General features: G+C 39.7%; 1 protein-coding gene across 1 annotated transcript in view; it reads left to right on the top strand.

Moving 5' to 3' along the window:
• Positions 1-7,719: 7,719 nt before the first annotated feature.
• dip2ba (disco-interacting protein 2 homolog Ba) overlaps positions 7,720-16,728 on the top strand; it is an 80,987-nt gene continuing 71,978 nt past the window's right edge. The window contains exon 1 of the mRNA XM_062052880.1: positions 7,720-7,995. Within this exon, the coding sequence (XP_061908864.1) occupies positions 7,911-7,995 (85 nt within the window). The 5' untranslated portion in view covers positions 7,720-7,910. The remainder of the gene's footprint in view (positions 7,996-16,728) is intronic.

The raw sequence follows: 16,728 nt of genomic DNA, 5'->3' as shown, positions 1-16,728 counted from the left end.
GTGTTGCAATGTTAAGATTTCATCATTGATATATAAACTATCAGACTGCGTGGTCGGTAGTAGTGGGTTTCAGTAGGCCTTTAACAGTTGACTTTTTTTTCACCCTGACAATGCAAGTAAATGTTCAACACTGTCAGAAAATATATTTGTTGTAGTAAAAAAAACATTGATTTAGTCTGAAATTAGCAAAAAAAAGCACTATTTCTGCAGAAATGCATCTTGGGTAATGAAGTCATTTGACCTATCACATTAAGAGTAAGCGATGGCTGCCATCTGCATTTCACTAAGTAAACCTTTTTGTGGCTCATTTGCATTCTATTGGTGTGAATTTGGTCATGCATTATAGCTTTTACTTCTACTTATTTACACATTTGATGTGAAGTTTCACATTGGAGTCATGTTGTGACAGCAAGAGTCCAGGAGGGACATTGTCATTTCATGTTGACTGTTGGATTCAAGCATTAATTGTTTGCATTTATACCGGGACCTCTATATTCATCCATCCATCCATTTTCTTCCGCTTATCCAAGGTCGGGCCGCGGGGCAGAAGCCCAGACTTCCCTCTCCCCAGCCACTTCGTCCAGCTCCTCCCAGGGGATCCCGAAGCGAGACAACATCTCCCCAGGGAGGCGTCCGGGTGGCCTCCTGACCAGATGCCCGAACCACCTCGTCTGGCTCCTCTCGATGTGAAGGAGCAGTGGTTTAACTTTGAGCTCCTCCTGGATGACAGAGCTTCTCACCCTACCTCTAAGGAAGAGCCCCGCCACCCGACGGAGGGAACTAATTTTGTCCGCTTGGACCCGTGATCTTTTCCTTTTGGTCATAACCCAAATTGCCCTCACATTCAGGCCTTTACGGTGAACAGCACATCCAAGACTTTTACAAAAACAAAAAGGTATGCAAGGATGACTTCAAGTTTGTCAAAGTTAAAACTGATGATGTGTTAAAGAAACTCAGCTCGCTGCAGCCAAACAAAGCCACAGGACATGATACTCTTCCCACCAGATTTCTCAGAGACGCAGCTGTCACGATTGCCCCAATGGTTGCTCATATCACCAACTTGTCTATCAATCAGTGTCATGTCCCACAAGAATTCAAGCTCGCGAGAATATCACCACTGTATAAAAAAGGAAACAAATTAGACCCGGCAACTACCGCCCTGTTTCCATCCTTTGCTCCATCTCAAAGGTTATACAGAGGTTAATATATGAGCAAATAGATAATTATCTATCAAATTGCGAGCTCCTATTCGAATTTCAATCAGGATTCATAAAATCACATTCCACCGATACATGCCTACTGTACCTAACTGACTACATCAGGCGAGAGATAGACATGGGAAAGTACTTTGGAATGGTTATGCTGAACCTCCAAAAGGCATTCGACACAGTTAACCACTCAATACTGTTAAACAAGCTGAGGGCAATCGGTTTTGACAGTGCAGCCACAAACTGGATGAAATCTTACCTTGAGGACAGAGAACAGGTGGTCGAGGTGAACGGATCACTGTCCTCTCCCCTCAAGGTGAGCTGTGGTGTCCCACAGGGGAGCATTCTGGGACCATTGTTATTCTTGATTTACATTATTCACATGAAATCAGCATGTAACAGCAATTTGTTCCTGTTCGCAGACGATTATGCGATCCTGGCCTCGGACAGGCACAAATTGAAGGTTGTAAGTGCACTCAGCACCGAACTAAGTAATCTCTGTCTCTGGCTTTCCGATAACAAACTGTCACTACACCTGGGTAAAACAGAGTCAATCCTATTTGGGTCCAAGCACAACCTAGGTAAATCCCCGGGTTTTACGATTAAAGCAGGTGATACCATAATCACCAGCAAAAACAAGGTAATTTACCTAGGTTGTATATTGCACAACACTCTCTCGGGTGGGCAGGATTTCTGCGTTTATAAACAAGGATACACTAAGTTAAAGGCCTACTGAAACCCACTACTACCGACCACGCAGTCTGATAGTTTATATATCAATGATGAAATCTTAACATTGCCACACATGCCAATATGGCCGGGTTAACTTATAAAGTGCAATTTTAAATTTTCCGCGAAACTTCCGGTTGAAAACTTCTTTGTATGATGACGTTTGCGCGTGACGTCGATAGTTGAAACGGAAGTATTTGGACACATTGTATTCCAATACAATCAGCTCTGTTTTCATCACAAAATTCCACAGTATTCTGGACATCTGTGTTGGTGAATCTTTTGCAATTTGTTTAATGAACAATGGAGACTGCAAAGAAGAAAGCTGTAGGTGGGATCGGTGTATTAGCGGCTGGCTGCAGCAACACAACCAGGAGGACTTTGACTTGGATAGCAGACGCGCTATCCGACGCTAGCCGCCGACCGCATTGATGATCGGGTGAAGTCCTTCGCCGCGCCGTCGATCGCTGGAACGCAGGTGAGCACGGGTGTTGATGAGCAGATGAGGGCTGGCGTAGGTGGAGCGCTAATGTTTTTATCATAGCTCTGACGAGGTCCCGTAGCTAAGTTAGCTTCAATGGCGTCGTTAGCAACAGCATTGCTAGGCTTCGACAGGCGGCACAGCATTAACCGTGTAGTTACAGGTCCAGTGTTTGGTTCTGTGTCTCCTGATAGTAGTATTGTTGATCTTCTGTCAATCCTTCCAGTCAGGGGCTTATTTCTTTTATTTCTATCTGCATTTAAGCACAATGCTATCACGTTAGCTCCGTAGCTAAAGTGCTTCACCGATGTATTGTCGTGGAGATAAAAGTCACTGTGAATGTCCATTTCGCGTTCTCGACTCTCATTTTCAAGAGGATATAGTATCCGAGGTGGTTTAAAATACAAATCCGTGATCCACAATAGAAAAAGGAGAAAGTGTGGAATCCAGTGAGCCCTTGTACCTAAGTTATGGTCAGAGCAAAAAAAGATACGTCCTGCACTGCACTCTAGTCCTTCACTCTCACGTTCCTCATCCACGAATCTTTCATCCTCGCTCAAATTAATGGGGTAATCGTCGCTTTCTCGGTCCGAATCACTCTCGCTGCTGGTGTAAACAATGGGGAAATGTGAGAAGCCCTTCAACCTGCGACGTCACGCTACTTCCGGTACAGGCAAGGCTTTTTTTATCAGCGACCAAAAGTTGCAAACTTTATCGTCAATGTTCTCTACTAAATCCTTTTAGCAAAAATATGGCAATATAGCGAAATGATCAAGTATGACACATAGAATGGATCTGCTATCCCCGTTTAAATTAAAAAAATTAATTTCAGTAGGCCTTTAAGAAACCCTTGCCAGAGCCCTCATACAGTGTCATTTTGACTACGCCTGCACCTCATGGTTCACCCGTATCCCCAAGCCACTAAAACAAAACTGCAAACTTCCCAAAACAAGCTGGTAGCTGGTCGCTATGTAATATATATATATATATATATATATATATATATATATATATATATATATATATATATATATATATATATATATATATATATATATATATATATATATAAAAACATTAATTCATACCCAAAATTAACCAACAAGTTAGGCCTGTCAAAGCAAAGCTTTTGTGGGTGCACAGGGGTCATTTTTAATCAAAGCTGGAAACTGGTCTGGCAGCCTGCCCATTTAGTTGAGTGGCTAAAAAGCTTGACTTTCAAACAGCACACCCAGGTTTGAACCCCATTGATGGAACAAGAAGGGATCAAATTAGTATGTGAACTTTTCTCATGCCAGCTAATTTCGAAGCCAGTTATTTAGTTTACTATTACAACATACATTTATTATTTCTATATTCATACTGGGCAGCACGGTGGAACAGGTGTTAGTGCATGTGCCTCACAATACGAAGGTCCTGAGTAGTCCTGAGTTCAATCCCGAGCTCGGTATCTTTCTGTGTGGAGTTTGCATGTTCTACCCGTGACTGCGTGGGTTCCCTCCGGCCGGCTTCCTCCCACCTCCAAAGACATGCACCTGGGGATAGGTTGATTGGCAACACTAAATTGGCCCTAGTGTGTGAATGTGATTGTGAATGTTGTCTGTCTATCTGTGTTGGCCCTGTGATGAGGTGGCGACTCGTCCAGGGTGTACTCCGCCTTCCGCCCGAATGCAGCTGAGATAGGCTCCAGCGACCCCAAAAGGGACAAGCAGTAGAAAATGGACGAATGGATGGATATTCATTCGTTTCAGTACAGTTTCTGATCTTCAACATTCAACCGTGAACTGAACACCAGGTGAGGCATAGATACTTTTGTAAATTTTTTCTTCTTTTTTTTAACTTAAATTCATATGTGCAGCTCTAATCATTGTTGACTTAGGTTGCACATTAGAGTAACAGGAATAAAGAAGGGAGTTATTTGCTTTCATAAAAACGTTATCATAATGATATTAAGATATGATAAATGGGACCAAAAAGTATTTGATAAAGTTGCTATTAAATACTTTTTGGTCCCATTTGCTTTTAGGGTGAGAAGCTCTGTCATCCGGGAGGAGCTCAAAGTAACGCCGCTGCTCCTCCACATCGAGAGGAGCCAGATGAGGTGATTCGGGCATCTGGTCAGGATGCCACCCGAACGACTCCCTAGGGAGGTGTTTCGGGCTAGTCAGACCGGTAGGAGGCCACGGGGAAGACCCAGGACACGTTGGGAAGACTATGTCTCCCGGCTGGCCTGGGAACGCCTCGGGATCCCCCGGGAGGAGCTGGACGAAATGGCTGGGGAGAGGGAAGTCTGGGCTTCCCTGCTTAGGCTGTTGCCCCCGCGACCCGACCTCGGATAAGCGGAAGAAGATGGATGGATGGAAAATAAATCAAGTATTGTGAGTGCATCTTACCTTTCTGTATTTGTATCTGAAGCAGCAATAGCTATCCTCCATGAAAACATACTTTGTATGATCACATTCATTTTGTCTTAAAGTCCAGTTTAGAGGGGTATTTAATCTTGGATACAGTATATGATCCTCCATATTGGCAGACATGTTCATTTAATTCAATTTCATTCAAAGCAATAAAACAATATTTTTGCATCTGACTAAAAACACCCACAAACGCTGGCTTACTCTAATAAAAATGCCATGTTTGTTATAAATACAGTTTAAAAAAAAAATTCAGTTAGCTGCAGAATTTAGGCATTCACACACAAGTTCTACATGAATTACCATGAATTGATTAACGTGGACCCTTAAACAAGTTGAAAAACGTATTCGGGTGTTACCATTTAGTGGTCAATTGTACGGAATATGTACTGTACTGTGCAATCTACTAATAAAAGTTTATACTAATAAAAGTTTCTACCAATAAAAGTTTCAATTAGAGATGTCCAATAATATCGGCCTGCCGATATTATCGGCCGATAAATGCTTTAAAAAATGTATTATCGGAAATTATCAGTATCGTTTTTTATTTTTTTTATTTTTTTATTTTTTATTAAATCAACATAAAAAACACAAGATACACTTACAATTAGTGCCCCAACCCAAAAAACGTCCCTCCCCCATTTACACTCATTCACACTCATTCACACAAATGGGTTGTTTCTTTCTGTTATTAATATTCTGGGTCCTACATTATATATCAATATACATCAATACAGTCTGCAAGGGATACAGTCCGTAAGCACACATGATTGTGCGTGCTGGTCTTAACTCATTCTCTTTCTATGCCACATCAATGTGGAATGCGCTCCCAACAGGTATAAAAGAAAGGGCATCTCTATCCTCCTTCAAAACTGCAATAAAAGTACACCTCCAGGCAACTTCAACCCTAAACTAACACCCTCCCCGGATTGTTAATAATCAAATGTTTTTTTTTATGCTGTCTGATATCTCTCTCTCTCTATGTCCACTACTTGCTGTACATATCCTACCAAGTCAGACCTACACTGTTTCAATGTCCATTTCTCTGATGATGCAATTGTTGATGCTGATTGTTGATGACAGAAGGGTTGATACCAACCAAACCTAACCTCCCCCTCCATATCCCACACCCCGGATTGTAAATAATGTAAATAATTCAATGTATATAGTCTGATGATTATCTTGTGTGATGACTGTATTATGATGTTAGTATAGTATATATCTGTATCATGAATCAATTTAAGTGGACCCCGACTTAAACAAGTTGAAAACTTATTCGGGTGTTACCATTTAGTGGTCAATTGTACGGAATATGTACATCACTGTGCAATCTACTAATAAAAGTTTCAATCAATCAGTCAATCAATGCTGGTCCACTAATAGTACTAACCTTTAACAGTTAATTTGACTCATTTTCATTAATTACTAGTTTCTATGTAACTGTTTTTATATTGTTTTACTTTCTTTTTTATTCAAGAAAATGTTTTTAATTGATCTATCTTATTTTATTTTAATAATTTTTCTTAAAAAGGACCTTATCTTCACCATACCTGGTTGTCCAAATTAGGCATAATAATGTGTTAATACCACGACTGTATATATCGGTATCGGTTGATATCGGTATCGGTAATTAAGAGTTGGACAATATCGGAATATCGGATATTGGCAAAAAAGCCATTATTGGACATCCCTAAACATCCAATTTACTCGACAAAAGTAACAATTTTATAAGAAAACTTTATAATTTTGGCGATATCATAATAACAATCGGAATTTTACTTGGCAAAATTATGACAAAATGTCACCGTATTACAAGAACAACAAAAAAATTGGCAATATTGTGATAAAAGTCAGAATTTTATATGACAAATGTCACCATTTTGCATTAAAAAGTAATAATTTTACCTCAAAAAGTAATATTTTTACGAGAAAATATTGCAATATTACAGAAACAGAAAGAATATGAGAAATGGTTTCCAATTTTATAAGGAAAAAGTCGACACATTGTGAGAAAAAGACTGTTTTTAGTTCATTTATTTTTTTTGGAATTGTTTTATTTTTTATTTACGGGCTCCAATACTATGGAATGCCCTCCCGGTAAAAGTTAGAGATGCTACCTCAGTAGAAGCATTTAAGTCTCATCTTAAAACTCATTTGTATACTCTAGCCTTTAAATAGACTCCCTTTTTAGACCAGTTGATCTGCCGTTTCTTTTCTTTTCTTTTCTACTCTGCTCCCAACCCGGGGTGGACCGCTAGCCTGTCCATCAGATGGGGACATCTCTACGCTGCTGACCCGTCTCCACTCGGGATGGTTCCTGCTGGCCCCACCATGGACTGGATTTTCACTGATGTGTTGGACTTTCACAATATTATGTCAGACCCACTCGACATCCATTGCTTTCGGTCTCCCCTAAAGGGGTGGGGGGTTACCCACATATGCGGTCCTCTCCAAGGTTTCTCATAGTCATTCACATTGACGTCCCACTGGGGTGAGTTTTCCTTGCCCGTATGTGGGCTCTGTACCGAGGATGTCGTTGTGGCTTGTACAGCCCTTTGAGACACTTGTGATTTGGGGCTATATAAATAAACATTGATTGATTGATTGATTGAAGTTATTACAGTATATTTCTATATACATACTTATTTATTTTTTCTATTAATTTTGACCAAAGGGGGTGCATTTCAATTTCTTACACACACAATTGTTGTAAATTGACTGAAACTTTCAATCAATCAATAAATACAGAAATTGTCTTTTCCAGAGTTGTTTTGAATGTACTTCTGCGCCTGCGCCTCCAGGGGGCGCAACAGTTTCTCGCTGCTCCTCCGGTGCTCGCACACAGCGTTCAGGCGAGGTAAACGCAGTCACGTGACCGGCTGTTGCCGCGGCTGGGTCTCTCCCATTATGGCGGAGCGGCCGGCGGTGCGGACGGACTGTCTTTCCCCCTCCGATGCTTGCTTCGTGTCTTGAGGGAGGGCGCCTTATTTACCCTCTTTTGTAAGCTTTCCCCTCACGTCAGCGCTGCGTCTTCTTCAACACGCCTGCCCGGGTGTGTGTTTTTTTTCTGGCCAAGTCATGGCGGAGCGCGGCGTGGATTTGTCAGCCCTGCCAAAGGAGGTTCGAGACCAATTGGCTGAGTTGGACCTGGAGCTGTCTGAAGGTAAACACCGTGAATGGAGGGGAGGACGGGAATTAGAGGGACAAGCGGTAGAAAACGGATAAATATATATGTGTATTTAATTCAATATGACGCTCATTGTTTCCTGCTGTAGTTGGCCAGTCTGTACAGTTTAGTCAATGGCAGCACGCGGCAGCACCTAGCTTATTGTCAGCTCCAACAGGATGTAGGAGGCAGACAAGCTAGCAGTGCATGACAGACTGCTTTGACACACATCTGCTTCTTTTCTATTCTCACTTTAAACCTTTGTGTCTGAAAACCGGATTCTATGTACTTATGGATCTAGCTGTGTGTGTGTGTGTGTGTGTGTGTGTGTGTGTGTGTGTGTTTGCGTGTGTGTGTGTGTGTTTGCGCGTGTGTGTGTGTGTGTGTGTGTGTGTGTGTGTGACAGCAATGGCCATAGGCAAGGGCCCTCTTGTCAGGGCTTGACTCCCCTGTCATCTTGCTTATGGTGTACTTAAGAACAAGCCGGACTTCTTGTAGGAAGTGATGCGTATTCATACCTGGTTTCAGTTCCCTGTTGTTTTTATCGCACTAAAACTGCACGTCAGACTATGGACTGATGGGGACTTGTGTAGGGCAACCATGGGTTGTGATGTCATGTTTTAAAGCCTAAACCTTTTGCTTCCAAGGACCAAAGTAGTGTTGTCCCGATACACAATATATATCTTGATATTTTGCCTTAGCCTTGAATGAACACTTGATGCATATAATCACAGCAGTATGATGATTCTAAAGCAGCGGTTCTTAACCTGGGTTCGATCGAACCCTAGGGGTTTGGTGAGTCGGGCTCAGGGGTTCGGCGAAGGCCAAGACACACCCGACTCATCGTGTAAATAAAAACTTCTCCATATCGGCATATTACGGATACGGCAATAGCAGAAGTCACACTGATTTGCAGGTGTTGGTTTTGTTGTTTGAACAAGGTGATGTTCATCCACGGTTCATTTTGTGCACCAGTAAAAAAAACATGGTAACACTTTAGTATGGGGAACATATTCACCATTAATTAGTTGCTTATTAACATGCAAATTAGTAACATATTGGCTCTTAACTAGTCATTATTAAGTACTTATTAATGCCTTATTCGGCATTGCCTTATTATAACCCTAACCCTCTAACCCTAACCCTAACCCTAACCAAATAACTCTAAATTAAGTCTTTGTTACTTAGAATATGTTCCTCTAGTGTCCAAAACACTCTATATTAAGTCTTTGTTACTTAGAATATGTTCCCCATACTAAAGTGTTACTAAAAAACGTATAACTTTGTCTTGAATTTGAAAAAAACCCAAAACATTTTATTTTTCACTAAAGAAAGGTTTGGTGAATGCGCATATCAAACTGGTGGGGTTCGGTACCTCCAACAAGGTTAAGAACCACTGTTCTAAAGTAAAGTTAAAGTACCAATGATTGTCTCACACACACACTAGGTGTGGTGAAATTTGTCCTCTGTATTTGACCCATCCCCTTGTTTACCCCCTGGGAGGTGAGGGGAGCAGTGGGCAGCAGCGGTGCCGCGCCCAGGAATCTTTTTTGGTGATTTAACACCCAATTGCAACCCTTGATGCTGAGTGTCAAGCAGGGAGGTAATGGGTCCCATTGTATAGTCTTTGGTATGACTCGGCCGGGGTTTGAACTCACAACCTACCGATCTCAGGGCGGACACTCTAACCAATAGGCCACTGAGTAGGTTAGTGTCTACATTAAAACATTCTTGTTCATACTGCATTAATATATGCTCATTTTAAACTTTCATGCAGAGAGGGAAATCACAACTAAGTCAATTGACCAAAACTGTATTTATTAAACAGTTATTAAGCAGTGGCACAAACATTCATGTCATTTCAAAACAGAAAGTGCAAGATTGTCAGAGACATTTTAAAACAAGCTGTTATGCGCTTTTGTGCATGATGTCACTAAGACTCTCCCTTTCAGGCAAAACTGGACAATCATGCATTACATACTATACATTACCTTTTGCACTATATTAATTTATATTATTATGTGTTGTCAACTTTGTACTTTTTTATATCATTGCCTGAAAAAAAAAAAAAAAAAAAAAATGAAGATGACATAGCAAAACAACACTAAATTAAAGTGCACCTTTTTGTACAGAACACCACTACAATAGTTTAAAACAAATAAAGTGCACTTTTGTGCATGATGTCACACAAGATATTTCAATAACTGTCAAATAAAAATGAGCTGCATAATAGGAAATCAAATAGTGTATGTCCTTCGCTATGTGGTAGGTTCCTGCGGACGTTATCTCCTTCTGTTGTTGACTATTTTTTTCATACGGTGTTGATGTGGAAATGGTTGCCTCGGCATTTTGTTGGTGTGGCACCGAACGGAGATGTTGACATGCAGAGTTTCAAGCACTCTTCATTCTCTAGCAGGTGACTTTTCAAATGATGCTACATATTAGCAATAATGTTACTTTTCTAACAACGCTTTTGCCCACACTTGACAAATTACGGTTGTCTGTTCGACATATTCCGTTTTTTTTTTTAAATGAAAAAAGATGTTGTGATGCCAAAAAATATCGACATAATCATAGTAGTATCGACTAGATACGCTACTGTACTTGGTATCATTACAGTTGATGTTAGGTGTGGATCCACCAATGGCGTTTGTTTACATTTTGACGCCGGTGAGCTGCGGTGTGTAGTGAAACATGTTTATCTATTCCTTGTCCTGCAGGGATGATACTTGTAAGAAACTTACTTTATTTGTCACCATGGAGGCGAGGATTAGAAATAGCTAAAACACTGCAGACTGGGGCTGGACTTTAGCCGCCCTAGCTAGCTAGCCATGTCTTAAAGCACCTCTTCCGGAGGGCGTTTCAGTGTTATAACTTCACCTTTATCGTTAGTTTTTAAGCCAAAATGCATCCGTTCTCCTTTTTCTGTTTACACACATTGTCTGCTTGTAAGTACTCTGTGATTGTGTACTGCCGAACACGCTCCTCTGCTTGTAAACCAGCAATTTCATGACATGAGGACGACGGGGGCGCGGGGAGATGGGGGTGGCGGACCTGTACTTTTCAGAGGCGGTATAGTACCGAATATGATTCATTAGTATCACGGTGCTATACCAATAGCGGTATACCGTACAACCCTAGGCCAAAGTACAAATGTGTCTCAGGGCCACGGGCCAAACACAGCAATTTTAAGTGTAAAACACAAATACCCTAAATGTAAATAAATCAATCAGCCAATCAATTCATTTTTATTTTTTAACATGTTAAAACTTTACAAGTGCACAGTTTTGCTCAGATGATCAAACGTCCAAAAGGAGTAGGAAGAAGCACAGTTTGTCTGGTCTCACCCCTGTGCCATAAGCAGCAATCAAATGTAAATAATAAAGTTATTATGGATAAATAGCAACTAGCCAACCTTGCAGACATGCTATCAATGGTTGTGGGAGTTTGAAAGAGGTCAGTGTGTTTGATTGATTGTTTGAGACTTTTGTTAGTAGGTTGCAGATGTATGTATAGATTGTATTCAGTCACGTGACCTTTGAACAGAAGTAAATGAAGTGGTGGGCCACCAAACCAACATCAGTGTTTCCCACACATTAATTTATTTGTGGCGGCCCGCCACGAAAGAATTACGTCCACCACAAATAAAAAAAATAAACATTTTTATTTTTATTTTTTTTCCCCGTGTCCAGCTTCTCAGGCAAATCATATAGTTGATGTAGATGCCCATATAGGCTGTTCAGATTTACTTTACAAAAGAGAAGTGTAGGATACTTCTCTTGTTGCCTTATTTGTATTTGACCACTACTGTTTTCTGTTTATTTGTTACTGACTGTGGCAGGACACCTCTGCCTCTGTTTCACTTTATGTTGCTGGTAAATAATATGGTTGTAGTAGTAGGCTAAAGTTAAATTATTTAGTATGCACTAATTAAAGGGGCAGAGCTTTAAGAGACATTTTAGCTTTTATATTTTATAAGATATATTTTTTGTAAGAACCACAATTAATAAATATATTTCAGTGAATAACTTATTGTTCAAATCTGTATATAAATATGTACATAAAGTGTTGTAATTATATTGTAAAATGGATGGATGGATGGACGTTTAAAACAAAACTGTTATTATTAATTAGTAAGTATACATTTTTTGAGCCTTTTTAGAGAAAATCATATCATTGTAGTAAATTATGCAAATTACTCGATGATGTATTGGTGACCACGCCCATAGCCACGTCCATAGCCACGCCCATAGCCACGCCCCCACCGCCACAGGTATCTTGGCAGTTTATGGGAAACACTGCAACATGGCTACTGTGAAGCGAAAAGGGTGCAAACTATCTGAGTACGCAAGGGGCCTAGTTCTTACTACTAAAAGCAGATACTAGCAAAAAATCAAACTATGCATTGGAATAGATCCATATACTTTAGGGTTAAAAAAGATTTGTCGAGTGATGTCAAGGTTTATCCGTTGGAGTTCCCAGACATATTGAACTATCCGGTGCTCCAAACAGCATTCTACACGACAAAACAAATGAAAACTTGGAAAAGCATGGAGGTCTACAACTTCTTTGTGTGTGGCTGGGTCTATGACATTGGTATCTAGACTCGGATAAATCATGCTTCGTTTTTGCTCGGGTAAGGTTGCATTTCGAGATTGTAACTTTGCGTCTACAGCCATGTTTGTTGCCTTGTTACAAGTACGCATGTTTTTCCTCGTCTTTATCAAAATATATTTATAGATGTCCACGTTGGGTATGTGCTTAAAGCTTCATTTATGACTGCTGACTATGGTAAAAGCTGAACTCTTTTAGGTTTGGCTTACATTTGCTTTCTTTTATTTAGACTTGTAGAGTTGGTGCTTTAAGAAACACTTGTAGCAAAAATGCGTTTCAAGAACTCTGAAACAAGATCAAATACAAATAATATCAAGATAATACTAAAATGTGAAATACTAAATGTTAAAAGTATATCAAACAAAGTGATCACTGCAAACTTGTGCGTGACACTTTTCTTATCGGTTTTCGTAAAATCTTGACACCTCTGTAAAAAACATTTATCCTTTTCGCTATTTGAACGGTTCCAACAGCCTACAATATGTCAAGCATTGGGTATTTTTCTTTGAGACAGGCAAAATGCCGCTCAAAATGCTTTGACATAAGACGCTCGCTGGCCCACCACATAGTTAATGAGCCGGGCGTGACGTGCGGTGAATACTATCTATTGAATTTGGGAAGCCAAACGAAAAAGGCCGGCAGGCCAAATATGGACCCCGGGCCCAACATTGGGCACCCTTGTTATAAAGTCTTTATGAGTGGGGGGATCTTAGGAACAGAGCAGTGTACACCTTCTATTGCTGCAATGATAGCTTGGATATGCTTGCTGTGCAGATTTATGGCTACAGCGCGGATTAGCCAGGTACCTTTATGTGGAACATACAAACAAGTTGAAAAACGTATTCGGGTGTTACCATTTAGTGGTCAATTGTACGGAATATGTACCGAACTGTGCAATCTACTAATAAAAGTTTCAATCAATCAATCAAACCTTCATGATACAATATGTCACAAATGTTTAAGGATAACGATAATATTTCGATATGGCGATGCTGCGATAAAGGTTAAACAGAAACTAATAAAAAATAAATCTCATAGTTTATTTGGCAGCAAATCTTTACGGGAGTACAAACAGCAATAGTGCAAAAACAATGACACTGTTGTAACTGTAGGCATGTGAAATCTGTGTTTTTAAACATTAATTTTTGCGTCAAAATATCACTTACGCGTTTTTTATAATGAAATATCTAAAAAAATACAAACCACACAATTTGTTGAACTCTCCTCAGCTGCAGGTACTCGCTGTTCCTCTTGCCTAAACGCCGCACTGAGTAACAGGACGGGAGGACGATCAAGAGCACCAAAACAAGCTTGCTAGTTACCTAACCATCTAGCTAGCTTACTTGTTGTTGCCTCCGTTCGCACTCCGAGCCACAATGTTGACAGCTGTCCACTTTGCTGCTAATCATATTTGGATGATTACAATCCAAACACCGTTAGTATTTATCAGTAGCCAGCGAAAAGGTAATTTTTGACAAGACGGATGTAAACAGATGTTTGATTGATTGATTGAGACTTTTATTAGTAGGTTGCACAGTGAAGTACATATTCCGTACAATTGACCACTAAATGGTAACACCTGAATAAGTTTTTCAACTTGTTTAAGTCGGGGTCCACTTAAATTGATTCATGATACAGATATATACTATCATATATACTATCATCATAATACAGTCATCACACAAGATAATCACATTTAATTATTTACATTATTTACAATCAGGGGTGTGGAGGGGGGGGGGGTAGGATATGGACAGCAAGTAGTGGACATAGAGAGAGAGAGAGAGAGAGAGAGAGAGAGAGAGAGAGATCAGAAGGCATAAGAAAAAGTATCTGCATTTGATTGTTTACATTTGATTATTAGCAATCCGGGGAGGGTGTTAGTTTAGGGTTGTAGCTGCCTGGAGGTGAACTTTTATTGCGGTTTTGAAGGAGGATAGAGATGCCCTTTCTTTTATACCTGTTGGGAGCGCATTCCACATTGATGTGGCATAGAAAGAGAATGAGTTAAGACCTTTGTTAGTTCGGAATCTGGGTTTAACGTGGTTAGTGGAGCTCCCCCTGGTGTTGTGGTTATGGTTATGTCCCAACATCAATTTCAATGATAATAATGTTAGTAAATGATCTCCTAAAAAAAATAAAAAATTCTGTGGTACATTATATGGGACTTGTAAGTGTCAAAAAGACAGCCAAAAAAGTTGGCCGATGAGAATAAATCTAAAGGTAAAATATAGTGTAGAAATGCACCCAATTGCAGGAATTTTAATCTTGATTTTCAAAATGTTCTTTCGGGGCTTGCATGGCAGCACTTTGTCGATTTGAAGTTTTACACTTTTTTTTTTCCTCAAAGGGTGCTAACATGCATGTAACTGTAAAAAAAAAAGAAGATTTTAGTTTAGTCTGACGGTAGCACAATTTTAAACTCATTCAGAAAACATGTCATGTCTCTGAAGTAGTTAAAATCTATCAAGTATAAATGTAAATAAAAAGCATTTAAATAGAAAAATTTGAAAAAATATATATTTCTTGACTCATGGCTGCCTGTGCATGTTTGTATCATATTTACATCAGACACTCTTTTCTCCTTTTTATTATTAGTCTTATTTTGAATATTCCGGAGAGCCAGCGTCCTCTACAGTAGACATTTGATTTTGGTCTCTTTATTTTCTCAGAGGTAAAGGAGTGACTTTCTGTGAAAAAGCTAGTCAAAGATCATCTCTCTGACAGCACTGTAGTGTTTTTAAGAATAAGCTGCAAAACACACATTTTTAAACTGAACTCACAGGCCACCAGTTGAATTGGCCAAATGATGAAAAAGAGAGGACCTAAAATAGAACCTTGAGAAATACCAGTAGTATAACTAAAGAAGTTGAAGAAATGACTACTGACTGCATCTAAAGTAAACAAGCTACATCAACACCTTAGTTACATAAATCACATTACGAAAAACAATTGTAACTGCCAAAACGAGGAGGACTTAACGGGGTGTCTTGAGGAACGCCTAAGTTATGTAAATCACAAGTTTGGACCCCAATGTGTTGTTTCCTAGCAAGTTTAAAATGTCAAAGTTACTCTATACAACAGGAGCACTCAGTGGTTTTAGGAATTTGCTGCAAAAATGTTTGTCCCCCAAGCTTTGAACTGAACTCGGCCACTAGAATAGCCCTGCTGGTTTCAAAGCCTAAGTGAATCCACACTTGATTGTACATCTAATTGTTTAACTTCACCGCCCTAGCCGGTCTATGTCCGTGTTTGTTTTCTTCTTCTGTGACTTCAACCTGGCCCAATTTTCAGCTACTTGCACGAGGAGAGATCCTATGATGACATGTAAAGCAGTGATTGACTCATCAAAGAACATTTAAGAAGTTTATAGCAGGAAAGAAATGTGTGGTGAGACAACATTGTTCATGATATCCCACAGTTAAATATCATGATAGTTTACGTCACAATCCCAGTTTAAATTAGGGATGGGTATCCTTTCTAATTTAATGATATGTGTACCACATCTGGACTTTAAAAATGATGCCTGAACTGATACTAATAAAAGAAAAATTTTGTAAAAAAAATAAATAAAATCGCTCTAAAACTTTTTTATTCTTATTGTATTTTGTGACATTCAGGTTGAATAGACGATTAATTATGTACATTAAATGATGCATTCAAAATCAGACATTACTTTTAAGCCGTTACGTGTGCAATATCACCGCCAAGCACTCTGCATTCATTTAGCACTGAAATGAAGCGCCAATAGTTTATTTTTTCAGTCTGAGTACTGCTGCTTAAGTTGGCACCAGTGCCATTATGGAACTGGGTTTTGGTTTTGGCGATTTACACATTTCTCAAAAGGTCTTGAGGTTTATGGGACAAAACGGAAGTCAGTTGGTGAACCCTACAAACATCCACCACATGACAGTGTAATAACATAAAATTACATTTTCCACAGGTCATTCCATTTTGTTCATGAGTGCACGCATTGTAATAAACTATTTTATACATCTGAAGCATAGTACATGTCAACCCCTCCCCCAAGCAGCTGTTAGTGTTGCTCACACATCTCTCTCTCTCTCTCACACACACACACACACACACACACACACACACACACACACACACACA

This window comes from Entelurus aequoreus, linkage group LG07, assembly GCF_033978785.1.
Source record: "Entelurus aequoreus isolate RoL-2023_Sb linkage group LG07, RoL_Eaeq_v1.1, whole genome shotgun sequence".
NCBI classification, from domain to species: domain Eukaryota; kingdom Metazoa; phylum Chordata; class Actinopteri; order Syngnathiformes; family Syngnathidae; genus Entelurus; species Entelurus aequoreus.
The sequence above is the reverse complement of the archived record's forward strand: the minus strand, read 5'-3'. Positions and strand labels throughout refer to the sequence as shown.